The following is a 13568-nucleotide window of genomic DNA, read 5'->3' on the forward strand; positions in this document are numbered from 1 at the left end:
GACGGTAGTATCTGTTCCCGAGAGAACAGTTACCGTTGATGACCATGCAGCTTTGCTGGAATGAAATGATAATTAAATGGACACCCTAGCTGCAAACAGTCATTGATATACTTCATTGGGGACCTGTTGAAAATGTGTGCCCCGACCGGGACTCAAACCCAGGATCTCCTGTTTACATGGCAGACGCTCTATCCACCTGAGCCACCGAGGGCACAGAGAAATCGGTGTAGGTCTAATCCCACCCCTATGTAAAGTTCCCTTCTTTCCTGCCAAATACCAGATGAGTTAATGAAGTGGCAGAGGGGGACCCCAATTGGGAATATTTTTTTGGGGTGGGGGTGGGATGGGGGGGTGTCATTTTGCATAGATCAGGTGGAGTAAATTTCATGTGTCTTAGTACTGTATGGTCCAACAAACTACAATAGTGTACTGGCTAACATCACAGGTCTTGCTACTGTAGGAGCCTCACAAAAAATTCCACAATGGTAGAAGTCGGTAACAGGGAAAAAACTTGCTAATTCTTAAAATTGCTAGCTGTTGGTAACTGGAACTACTCTATTAACTATCCGTTTTCTTTGTCCTGTACAGGATGACTAGTCTCCACCAAAATCTAACGTGACTAAAATGCAGGCACAGAGTGAGAGAGAGGCAAGGTATTGTTATATCAGTTCAGTTTCCAAACGAGTGGAGATTACCTAAGACTGCATACCATTGACCCTCTATTGCCAATGGCTCCAGCCACCTGCTGGAGCAAGGAGACACCATTAGAGCTATATCTGGTTAGCACGTATGCCTGGAAGGGATGGAGGGGGGGGGGGGGGGGAAGACTTGACAAAGCAGCCACATTACAATTGAGCAACAGCTGCTCCTCATTAGGCTCAATCTTATGGATTTTAATTGCTGGATGAATGACTAGTGTCATCCAAGTGCAACTCTGAGCACAGTTACTCCTGTACCTGGAGTATGGCATAATTTATATGTATAAATTTAGATCATAAAATTTCATTGAATCTAAATTATTACCATGTCAAACTTTGACTTAAGAATGAATAAAGACATACAGACACACACACATTCTCTCTCTCTCTCTCTCTCTCTCTCTCTCTCTCTCTCTCTCTCTCTCTCTCTCTCCCTCTCCCTCTCCCTCCCCCCCTCCCCCACCTCTCTCCCCCCCTCCCTCCCTCTCTCTGCTTCAGTTATATGATAACTACCTATTGGACTAGGTCGAGATAACCATAGCTCCTACTATCCATCCACTCGACCAGGGTGAGGTAATATCACTTCTTACCACTGTAGACTTCAGCCAGCCACAATGGTATGCTGTCCATCCACTGGACCAGGCTGAGCATACATTATGTCTCACTACTTAAAAATCCAGCCGCCTAGAGTGTTACACTGTCCATCTGTTCCAACAGTATTAAGAGATTTCACACACTTCCTAGTCATCCTGCACCTGACCTCAATCCCCTTCTCCTGCCACAGGGTTACGGGGATGGCGAAGACACGACGGACGATGCGGAGGACTCGGGTGGCGACCCAGCTCTGGGCACTTCGCCCTCCAAGAGGCACCGCCTGCTGGCCGCCCTCGGTGGCACTGACCGAGAGGCCGAGGGCCAGTTCGTGTGCGACCAGTGCGACAAGGCATTCGGCAAGCAGAGCTCGCTGGCGAGACACAAGTACGAGCATTCCGGTGAGTCGGGAACCGGTACGTCCAACAGCCAACAGCTCGCTCTTTCCTATGTACTGTAGCTAGCTGTAGCTGTAGTTGTAGCTGTAGGTGTAGGTTGTAGCTGTAGGTGGGCAGCATGATAAGTCCCACTTGGCTTAGAGTACATGTCACACACGGATGGGCAGTAGAGGCTAAAAAATAACCAGACTGATATTTTAAAAGGCTAACAGCACAGGTCTCGAGGTCAATTGCTACACTGCCGTCATCTCCCCTCTCCATTCCCACTAACCATTCACCTGCTGACCCCTCACTCAGGCTGCTGCTTTTGTTTTGAGTGAAACTTGGAAAGCTCGCCATACAGGGCCATTCTTTACTGAAAAAAAGGCTATGACGATGAGTGTCTTTCACACACTCGAGCCTTTGAGTGGTTTAAGTGGTTCAAAGAGAAACGAGAAGAGAGTGAAGACAAGTCGTGTTTAGGGGACCCTCAGTGTCAACAACAGTGGAAAAAATTGCAAAATGCTTCTTTAACCTGAAACTTCTTCAGTTGAGCATGTGTATGGTTGCTGATATTGTAAGAATTTAGAAAGAAACAATTACATCTAAAAACAAAGATGATGTGACTTACCAAATGAAAGTGCTGGAAGGTCGATAGACACACAAACATACACACAAAATTCAAGCTTTTGCAACCAACGGTTGCTTCATCAGGAAAGAGGGAAGGAGAGGGAAAGATGAAAGGATGTGGATTTTAAGGGAGAGGGTAAGGAGTCATTCCAATCCCGGGAGCAGAAAGACTTACCTTAGGGGGAAAAAAGGACAGGTATACACTCGCACACACACCCATATCCAACCACACATACACAGACACAAGCAGACATTTGTAAAGGCAAAGAGTTTCAGTAGAGATGTCAGTCGAGGCATAAGTACAGAGGCAAAGATCTTAGCCTCTCCCTTAAAACCCACATCCCTTCGTCTTTCCCTCTCCTTCCCTCCTTCCCTCTTTCCTGATGAAGCAACCGTTTGTTGTGAAAGCCTGAATTTTGTGTGTATGTTTGTGTTTGTTTGTGTGTCTATCGACCTGCCAGCACTTTCATTTGGTAAGTCACATCATCTTTGTTTTTAGATATATTTTTCCCACGTGGAATGTTTCCCTCTATTATATTCATATCGTTAGAAAGAAACAATTAGACAGATATTACATGAGTGTTTTCACATGAGGAGTCACTTTTCGCTAATTGTGGGCACCCAGTGGTGGAGCACTCACCCTACTGTCCAGATCTCACTCTGTGTGACAATTTTCTCTTCACAAAAGTGAAATTTGCACTGAAACAAATAAGACATGAGACAGTTGAAGAAAAGGTGATAGATGTCATGATCATGGTTTCAAAAGATAACTTCCGACACTGTGGATAATTCTCACAGAGTGGTGGAAGTATCGTGGACAGGAATAATTTGATGGGGATAATGTGAAAATAAGGAAGCAGTAAAAATAAAGAATGTTATATCCCTAATCCAGGTATTTTCTAGCAAGACCTCATATCGTTAGCAAAATAGGTCATTAATCACTTAGCATTCCACAGTTGCTAGGAATGGATCAGATCTTAGCATATGGACTGTCAAGACAGTAATTCCATCTATCTATGAGGCAGTTTTATTTTTACAGTGTCAAAGGCGATTTATCGCACCCAAGGCACCACAGCTCCTCATTTCGCTGTTTGTCATCCTCGTAGCTCTTTCTTCCCACAGGAACTTTTCTTCCCCACATCCATCTCTTCCTTAGTCTGTCACGTTTTTCTCATCACATTTCAAAATAATGTGTGGCAGCCCCAGCAACCCCATCAAATGACCATATTATCATAATAAATGCTTCTCCTCTACATCATCACACGTGGCCTCTTTTCCACATTGTCACTCTTTTTTCAATTCCTGTCATTTTAATTTTATCCTGTTAAGTCATGCCACAGTGTCATCTCCAAACAGTCTGGTTTCTGGTGAGCTTAATTTGTTATTCAGAACATGTATTACTGGTCCAAAGCTGACAGTACACTTTAACAAATGACTTGAACATATAGGTCTTTGCCTCTGCAGCAAACACATGGTCATTACACAGTCATTCGTCATGCACTCCATATTGAATGGAAAGGGAAGAGACTCTATAGGTACAGTTAGATGTATCCTGTGCCATACACTTTGCTGGTTTGTTGAATGTAACTGTAGCTGTAGATGTAGATTTAGATGTAGGTGACATTACAAACCAAACACGACTGTACTCTGTTTGTAATGGTTTCTGAAATGTAGCAATGGAAAATTATCAGGAATTGGACTAGTGCACATTATACTAAATTAAATGATTGCGGTTCTTTAGTGTTATTGCAAATTCCTCCACATAAATAGTATTAAATTGTTGTAAACAGGTGCCGTGTTGCTAATAACAGCTGCTGTCTGCACTTTTCTCTACAAACTGTGGTTAGGAACTCAATTTCTGATTACAAGAGCCAAACATGAGCTGATAATATAAACTGATGATATAACTTATTTATATCCTGCACAATACCCGTTACTCACAGTTTCAAACAATTGTGTCTTGAAGACCATGGAGAATAGAGCATAAACTTATGCTCATGATTTCGCTACAGAATATCAAATATTAATGTACGTAGACATCTCTACTCCAAACAAAACAACAACAACAACAACAACAACGATGATGATGGTGATGATGATAATGTCAATGACAACAAAAATAACAATAATATCTTAGCTTGTATGTACTTAGTTCTGCAACGAGTAACTTAAAGTTTCCTACGGACATACTGAAGCTACACAGTTTTTTCGTAGCACAGTTCTTAGCATAAGACACACACATTAATTTAAAATTTACTGTCAGTTACACTGTTAACTTCAACAACTAACAAAGTCATCAAGAACATCAAAGCAAAATCCTCAGCAAATGATAGATGCACAGTTGCTAGTATGTTGTTGCACTGTTAACAGTTTCCAGGGATTTTTTTCCAATCTTTTGTGACATTCTGTTTATTAAATATCTTCTGCAAACTCTAGCTAACACCAAATCACTGTACTCTTCACACATCACTGATTTGTGTTAAAAGCTACTTCAATTTCACGGATCTATTTTTGCATCAATATTTCAGCAGATAACGATTACACTATTTCCAATACAGCAAAAGTTCCAGCATGTTTGCACACTATCACCTGCCGAGAATTCAGTTACTATATCATCAACAATTCCTAATTGTTTGAAGCTAATATGTTTGCTGAGTATTACTGTTTATGTATAGTGTTCTAAAACGATACAGAAAACCTTGTAAAGAGAACCTAGCTGAGTACAGAAACCTATGTCCAGGCTCATAATCCAGCGTACTTCAGAGCTTAAAACAATTAGAGATGATGGTTGTCACTATTTCATCCAAACTAACTTGCCACCACCTTGTCCAAATTATTGTTTTGTTCCTAGTTCATGACATTTATCATTATCTATGTCCAAAATCTCAAAGTGACATTATCAACATTGTCATACTTCTGGCCGTCAAACTATCCCCAAAGCTAACATTGTGAACACATTTGTCTGATGAATCCACTCTGTATGCGAGCAGTAGTTTCCTGCTCCCTACTGTCACCGAGCGAGGTGGCGCAGTGGTTATCACAATGGACTCGCATTCGGGAGAACGTTGGTTCAATCCTGCGTTCAGCCATCCTGATTTGGGTTTTCCATGATTTCCCTAAATCGCTCCAGGCAAATGCCGGGATGGTTCCCTTGAAAAGGCACGGCTGACTTCCTTCCCTGCCCTTCCCTAATTCGATGAGACCGATGACCTCACTGTTTGGTCTCTGCCCCCAAACAACCCGACCCTATTGTCGAGCCTTACCATTCTACCTCGCACCTTCCCAACTGCTTCCTCTCACAGTTTTGTAATTCAGTTGTGCCATTGTGTGACGTTGAAAGTTCTGAAGTTAAATAGCATTGCAGTGCTTGTTTCATGTAATATTTTTTCATTTGACAAAACTGCCTTGAAGTAGCTCATTAGAAGCAGCTCATTAGAACCATTGTATGGACATTTGTTCCAATCCTGAACTGTGCAGTGGCTCTGGAGTAGTGCTGGCCCCAGGGTAGAATTGCACCCAGGGGTAGCACTTTGGTCCCAGGGTAGCACTACATCATTGCTACAAAAAGTGTGTGCTTACAGTCTATCCAATGACATATGCAGTTGGATAGAAAGTTTTCTAACAGACAGGGAGCAGTATGTCATCCTGAACAGGGTAACTTCAACAGTAACGAGAGTAACTTCAGGTGTGCCCCAGGGCAGCGTAATAGGTCCTCTGCTTTTTACGATTTACATAAACGATCTGGTTGATAGTATTGACAGCGGCCTTAGACTGTTTGTGGATGATGCTGTCTACAGGAAAGTAGTATCACATGAAAGTTGTGAACAAATCGATGAGGATTTGCAGAAAATAAATGCGTGGTGTAATGACTGGCAGTTATCTCTCAATATTAGTAAGTGTAACCTACTGCGTATAACAAGGCGAAAATCCCCATTAATGTGTGAGTACAAAATAAATGATCAGTCTTTGGAGGTGGTAACATCAGTCAAGTATCTGGGCGTGACTATCCGAAATGATCTCAAGTGGAATGATCAGATTACGCAAGTAACGGGTAAGGCGAACTCTAGATTGCAGTTTATTGGTAGAATCCTGAGGCGATGCAGTCCTTCAACAAAGGAAATAGCTTACAATACGTTAGTTCGTCCAGTATTAGATGTTCGTCTGTATGGGACCCTTACCAGTTGAGTCTGATTCAAGAGACTGAGAAGGTCCAAAGAAGAGTGGCAAGATTCGTGACTGGTACACTTAGCCATCACGAGAGCATTACAAATCTCATAGAAAGTTTGAAGTGGGACGCATTTGCAGATAGACGACGCGCTAAACAGAAGGGGCTGCTCACTAAATTCCAAAATCCAATCTTCGCCGAGGATGTAGAGCATATATTATTATCAACTTTCAAATCACGTAATGATCATCATCCAAAGATAAGGGAAATAAGAGCCCATACTGAGGCATTCAGACAGTCATTTTTCCCTCGTGTGATCCGTGAGCGGAACAGAGGGGGGGAGGGGGGGGGCGGGGTAATATGACTTTGGCGCAAATTGTGCCCTCCACCACACACTGCTTGGTGGCTAGCGGAGTATAGATGTAGATGTAGTTGTAGATTTTGATGCATCTTGTATATTAGATGAACTGAGTGTTTGCAGTCATTTTTATAGTTCTTGCCTTTTCATTATTGACCTATATTAGCATATAACAGCTTTTAAAGTAGTGTAGTCGAGCATGTGGACGTGTGGCCCTGCCACGTGCTACAACTGCAGCCTCCGTTTGCCTGTCCACAGGTCAGCGGCCTCACAAGTGTGACGTCTGCACCAAGGCATTTAAGCACAAGCACCACCTCACAGAGCACAAGCGCCTGCACTCTGGAGAGAAGCCCTTCCAGTGCTCCAAGTGCCTCAAGCGTTTCTCGCACTCCGGATCCTACAGCCAGCACATGAACCACCGCTACTCCTACTGCAAACCCTACAGAGAGTAGCTGCCGGACGTCGGCCCCCTCGGCCACCGTCCCGGCCCCGGCTACTCTCGCTGTGGACTGTACGGGGTGTAGCCTCCTGCAGCCGATGCGCGAACTGCCGCTACTACCGCCTCGAGTCCTACGGAGAGCGGCCGACCGACTCGGTCGACCGACGTCCCGGTGCCTGCTACTCCCACGTGGCTCGGGCTCCCGTGCCACTACCGCTGCCGGTCCTGCGGAGAGTACGTGACGGCCACTGTCGTACTGGTCGCAGTCGTCACTTGCCGCCACCTCGGAGACGGTCTGCCACCCTGGCCGCGCACGGTGCTGGGAGCAAATTAATACTTCCGTATGTGTCGGCTACTGTCATTACGGCAACATCTCACAAAACTCTGAACTGAATTGATTATTTCAGCTACACCACTCTGTGGCTCTTCCACAGTACCCAGCACCTCTCACTACGAGCTTCACAGAGACTGGATATCGGGTGCTATGCTAACCGTCACTGTGCAGTGGCGTATTTTTCAGCTGGTACTGGTTGGAGCACACCACTTGTACCTTCTTGTGTATGGAGCAAAACTACACCGAGATAGATCCTGTATTGTATAATTTGCAGTACGCAAAAGTGCTTGAAAGTCAGTATTGCACAGTTTCCTAGCTAAGATGTACTCTTTTGAGCAGTTCAGTTGTCGTAGCTAACCTTGCCAGTTTGACAAGCTGTGGTTCAAAATACGTTTAAATCAACTGGTGTTGTGCTTCTTTGCCTTACAGTATCCACTCAATACAGGTGTATTTTTCTCCTGCCGCTGTGTGAAGTGTCAACATTTCTCCTTTGACCGATCATTTTTGCCACACTCTTCGAGCGGTATCACTCCAATTTTTCCCTCTTAGCTTGGCATGAGGACGTATTATTTCAGAAACTTTAATCCTTGCTAAATTTCACCATTATAATATCACAGATGCTGTTCTTGAAAGTCATTTCACCTAATTAAATACCACCTCAGCTGATATTTACTGTAATTGCAATTACTGATCATTTGTGATAATGGAGTTAAACTACTCAATCTAGCGTACCACTAGAACATCACATTTTTGGTAGTTATTAGCCACAACATCTTTGAAACAAATACCTTGTTTGCCTCTTAATTAGGTCAACTCGTAACATGTTCCAAAGCTTATCCAGTGGCAGGTGTTGAAATACATACTTAGCATATAGTACTTTGTTTGTGTCCTTTGTATTGTCATTCAATTCTATGGCTTTTTATAGCTTTTGCCTAAACTCTCATATTCAGTTTTCCCGATCCAGGATACAGCTAAGACCATTTGACCTTAGTGATGGGTGTAATCTGGCAAAAATTTCCATTGATGAACAATGGCTATTTTGGAGTGCTAAGACATGCAAAAGCCATTGCACTTCCAATTTTCAAATTCACTGACATGGTTCTGAATTAACCCTGCTCTTGAAAGATCACAATGGTTTCTAAAATTACATATGGACAGTAATTTGTATTTGATAGATCACATTCTAACAAGATAAAACTGTAAAGAACTTCACTGTGGCCCTGAGAGAGACTTTTAAGAAAGTATCTTTGCTTCTAAAAAGAAAACAAGAAAAATATGATCCAGACTTAAATTGTTGAAACATTAATTGGGCTTTATTAATCCCTTTCCTCTATTTGTCAGACAGCTCTAGTAGTTAAAATTGCTTATTTGGAAAAATCAATCTTAATTCACAGTAATCTCTTTCTGCTTCTCTGTATATAACCTTGAGCACTTGTTATGTAATGAATGAGGAAGTAAGTTCCTCTTAGCAACATACAGCACCAACATCATATAGTTTGTGTCCTACCAGAACATATAATACTGGTAATATTGTACCTACTACCTATGTCACATCTGGATTCAAGTATCTGCTTTTATTCCTCAAACTTTTTATGGTATAACACCCTTTACTTGTTGCAGCTTGACAAGATATATTTAGCACAATAATATTTTACCCTATCTTATAGTACTTTTTAAATTTTGACTCTTGAGCATAGATATCACAATTCTCCACTTTATTCTTCATATTAATGTACATTTAAGAAGGATTATTATTGTTCTGTCCATTGATTCTTCATTCCTTAAAGTAACTAAAATATAATAAACTAATTTTGATGTTTGTACTATATAAAATTGTTCATCACACAGTGAGTTCCAATTTATAGAAATATGGCTTCATCTGATGCATCATAATTTTGTAGTTAATAAAATGGATAAAGTGTTCATCTTGTGAGGAAAATGAGTAACAAAATGCAACACGCAGAAAAAATAATATGCCACGTATACCCACCTGATTATACACCATGGGAAAACTTAGTTTAGAACTAATGTCATCTTTTTCCCAACATGTTTGGAAAATGTGTACTTTCAAATTTGTCTGAATGAAAGTAAAACATAGATATTAGCAGTATTTGATGGAGAAGAAGACTTCATATGTAAATGTCACTTAAATGTGGACTGCTTTAGCAGAGCTGACAGATCCAAATTAAAATCCACAGCTGTTACAGCTAGCTTCTTGAACAATAAATACAGTTCGTTCATTGTGCAAAGAAAAGATCAGATACGGGGAGTAAGAACTGGTCAAAGCACTGGCACAACAGATAAAATAGTATAGGAAGCACATTGGAAGGAATTGTGGTGTAGATCAGCCAAAGTTTAACAGCAAAATTATATACAGCTCTCACTATTAGGGTCTCCACTTGGATTGTTCAGTTTCTTTCCATGCCAACACCAGTACCTTGAAACAGTAGAGATAGAGAGAGCCTTTCCTGCAAATAGTTGCCTCATGCCAGTCATATACATGATGTTCTCCAATCCCCAACTGCATTTCAGTTGTCTTACATAAATTTCTTTCTTCTTCTGCATTATCTCTGTGTCATTGTCAAATAGTCCTCTTTCTTACATTTTAGTTTTCACACAAATACATTACTTTTATTTACACCTTCCTTTCTATCTATTTTTATATCATTCTTTCTATTCCTTTATATCTTTCTACCTGTTTCATATATCATCTTAGCGTTCTTTCTATCTACTGTATAATTTTTCTTTCTTCTTTCCTTTCTAACTTTTTTCTTTCTTCTTTCCTTTCTAACTTTTTTCTTCTTTTCTATCCTTTCTACCTACCTTCTTTCCTTTCCTTCAGTCCTTTTGGCAATTTTTTTTTTCAGTATTACTTTCTGAATTTGGAGACATTACTTCATTTTTCTCCTCATGTGTAATCTATATTTCCATTTAGAACTATTATTTATACAGAGCTTGGTGTTTATCATTGACTTACACACCACAGGAATCTCATTATTACAGCTGTGGACCTCAATTATTTTTACTTCATAGATTTCTCGGGAGTGTTGTGTGTCTCATCATACAAGGGTAGGGATGATTTTTCCGTCACATCTTTCCCCATGTGTTTTTGTTTTTTAAGGCTTTTTCTTCCCTGTATGTACTTCCTATATGGTGGAGCTATATATTTCAGCTGTGGGACCATATCCAACGACTCTGCTGTAGTTGGTCATTCATTGGAAGTTACTCTTCAGCCTCAGATATTGTTAATATACCTTTATCTACATGATCCAAATATTTTTTTTAGTAAAATATAAAGTTTTTACTGTATATGTTACTTAAATTGAGGGAGTTTGAAAGAAGTTACAGACCCCCACTATGTGTATGTGTGTATGTATGGCAGATATTCCAGATTATGTTAACGTAGCAGTCTTCAGAATTCTTTAAATGTTATAGTTAATAGCAGAAGATATTTGTAGTGGAAAAAATACATTTCCAGAGAAGCAAATGGTTGTAGTGAAAATTGTTAAATGAACAATGGGAGGAATGAGTGGCAGAAAGAGTAGAAATTTGTTACGAGTAGGGTGACAATGTGTTTGCAATGAGGATTGAATCAAATGTCTTCCACTGCCGTCAAAAGCTGACATATATTGGTGATCACAAATATTATAGTTTTCGTATAAATGAAAGGAAAACATAAATTAGGCTTTTTATTTCCTTTGTTCGTACATCTGATGACTGGATGACCAGCATATTAATGTTAATAGTTGTCATTTATAGAGTAATATATTTCTTAACATTTTATGTAAAAAAACTGACAAAGTGTAGATTGAATGGGTATTTTTCCATTTTTTACAATTTTTCTTTCCAGTAATATCTAGAACTTGCATTTAATTCAGCACAGAAACCTCATTATATTCTTATTTTCATAATAATTGGTGTTTCCTTAATATGGCTTCACCATTGGTTTCCTTTACTCTTTAACCATTTATAACCTATACAGAAAATGGGTCCAATATTTAACTACTTTTGCATATACAGCCCCTGCATTCTCACTTTAACCCAGGTTTGGTTAATGTAGACTTGAAGTTAATAATTTAAAATGGCTTTCTAGGAACAGAGGCATTGCTGTGCTGATGACATCACAAAGCCTCCTTCATCCATAATTTGTCTGAAAGGAAAGCTTCTGTAATCTGTTAAACTCACAATAATTTATTTATTAAATGCTTGTTAAATAATGAAAAGACTGATAAAGTACACTCTTGTCAAGTTTTCTTTTACATATTGAAATACAGATTAAAAATCACTAAAAGTTATTGAACCAAGTGCTGATAAATGGCATATAAGAGTTTAGTAAAAATATGTTTTGAATTCTCAAACTGATAATGAAAATAGAATATATTCAGCATTGACGTGCTCTCATTGACAATATCTTTACAAATAGATTAATACTAAACCATGGTGCAAATGGGTGCAAAGGTATTATTGTAATAATTCAAAGTAAAGAAGATACGTAGCTAAGAAAAATTTAAAACAAGAACCAATATTTAATTCATGTTACTTGTTCAAACACTATACCCTACCTGAAGTTCATAATCCTGCCTTTACCAGAAACACTACAAAAATGATACAACTAGAACTCAGGTCTTAGTTTTTTATATTATTTAATGTACATAAAATGCACTGAATCGCACACAAAATGTATTCGGTTTCTTACTTTGTACATAAATTATTGTGGTGCATTTACACTTCATATACCACACATATTTCAAGATATCTGAAATTCAGTACACTGAGAGACAAACTTGTCGTAAGGTTATATTAGACTATGTGACTGTCAAGTTAGTACTGCTTTTGTTTCTTGCAGTTGAAGTGACAATGGAGCTTTTGTAATTTCGTACCAGAATGCTTTCAAGTACATTGTGTACTGGAAAATATATACCTGTATACATGTAAAATAATTATACACCATGAATAGAAGAAATACATTTGGTGTTACTTTTTTTTATGAATATGTGCTATAGTGCTCCCAAATATATGAACTTTAATTAAATGCTATAATAAATAACGCTAGCATTATAAATTAGATGAATGGAAGAGTAAAGTTATGCGCACTGTGTAAAGTTTAAAATAAACGAATTTAAAGTGTCTTTTTCTGCATGAAATTTTCATCAACGATATGAGAGAAATTATGTCATAAGTCTATATATGTATCTGTATATAGAACTTTCATCTTTATTACTGCTCTTATGTTATATATTCTATTTGAATCAAGAAAGCATTCCAAGATCAGAACTGCTATATCTTTCCATGTGTGTATGTGTTGCAAGCAAAGGGTTTTTGACAATAATATGTAGGAAATCTTTTTATATTAACAAAACTGATTAAAACCATTCATGGTCTGAATGGTCATTACAGGGATGTAATAGCCAGGAAACAGTGGCTTCCCTCTTCATGTTTACAACACTGATTAATGAAGGGAGCTGCTTATTGCTCTTCAAGCCTAAGAATATATTCAGAGTATGAAATATTTAATAGAATCACAGGGAGTGTGATTTCCATATATTATATATTATAAATATTAATGAAAAGAAATTATATATTATGAAAAAGGAAATGCAGTTATATATATACATATATATAAAAGGATAACTTCATGATGAGTATCCTTTCCCCTCCTGCCTCCAAAAATTATATAACAGTTCACTTCAAATATATATTTTTTGCATACCTTTAATAGTTATGTATGCTCTCTGTATTGAGTCCTCATACATTATTTTACACATGTTGACTTTATTATGTAATTTAACTTTTCGTTTTTTTATTTGCGTGTTAAAATGTTCTGTTCCATTTGTTGTTTAACTGGGATATTTTTATGAGATTAGAATTATAAAGGGACAAACTACAATGAGTTTTCTAAGGACGTTTCCTCTTCCCTTACTTTTATGTTTTAACTCATTCCTGATAATTTAGTAGATTTTAATTAACGAATTTATT

At 38.9% G+C, this 13568-nt stretch overlaps 1 protein-coding gene across 1 annotated transcript in view; it reads left to right on the top strand.

Annotated features, from left to right (window-relative positions):
* Positions 1–8815, top strand: part of LOC124552257 (zinc finger protein 1) — a 212507-nt gene extending 203692 nt beyond the window's left edge. Inside the window, exons 13-14 of the mRNA XM_047126538.1 lie at positions 1483–1690; positions 7078–8815. Coding sequence (XP_046982494.1) covers positions 1483–1690; positions 7078–7271 — 402 coding nt within the window. The 3' untranslated portion in view covers positions 7272–8815. The remainder of the gene's footprint in view (positions 1–1482; positions 1691–7077) is intronic.
* The last annotated feature ends 4753 nt before the right edge of the window (positions 8816–13568 follow it).

Source organism: Schistocerca americana, chromosome 10, assembly GCF_021461395.2.
Source record: "Schistocerca americana isolate TAMUIC-IGC-003095 chromosome 10, iqSchAmer2.1, whole genome shotgun sequence".
In the NCBI taxonomy this organism is placed as follows: Eukaryota; Metazoa; Arthropoda; class Insecta; order Orthoptera; family Acrididae; genus Schistocerca; species Schistocerca americana.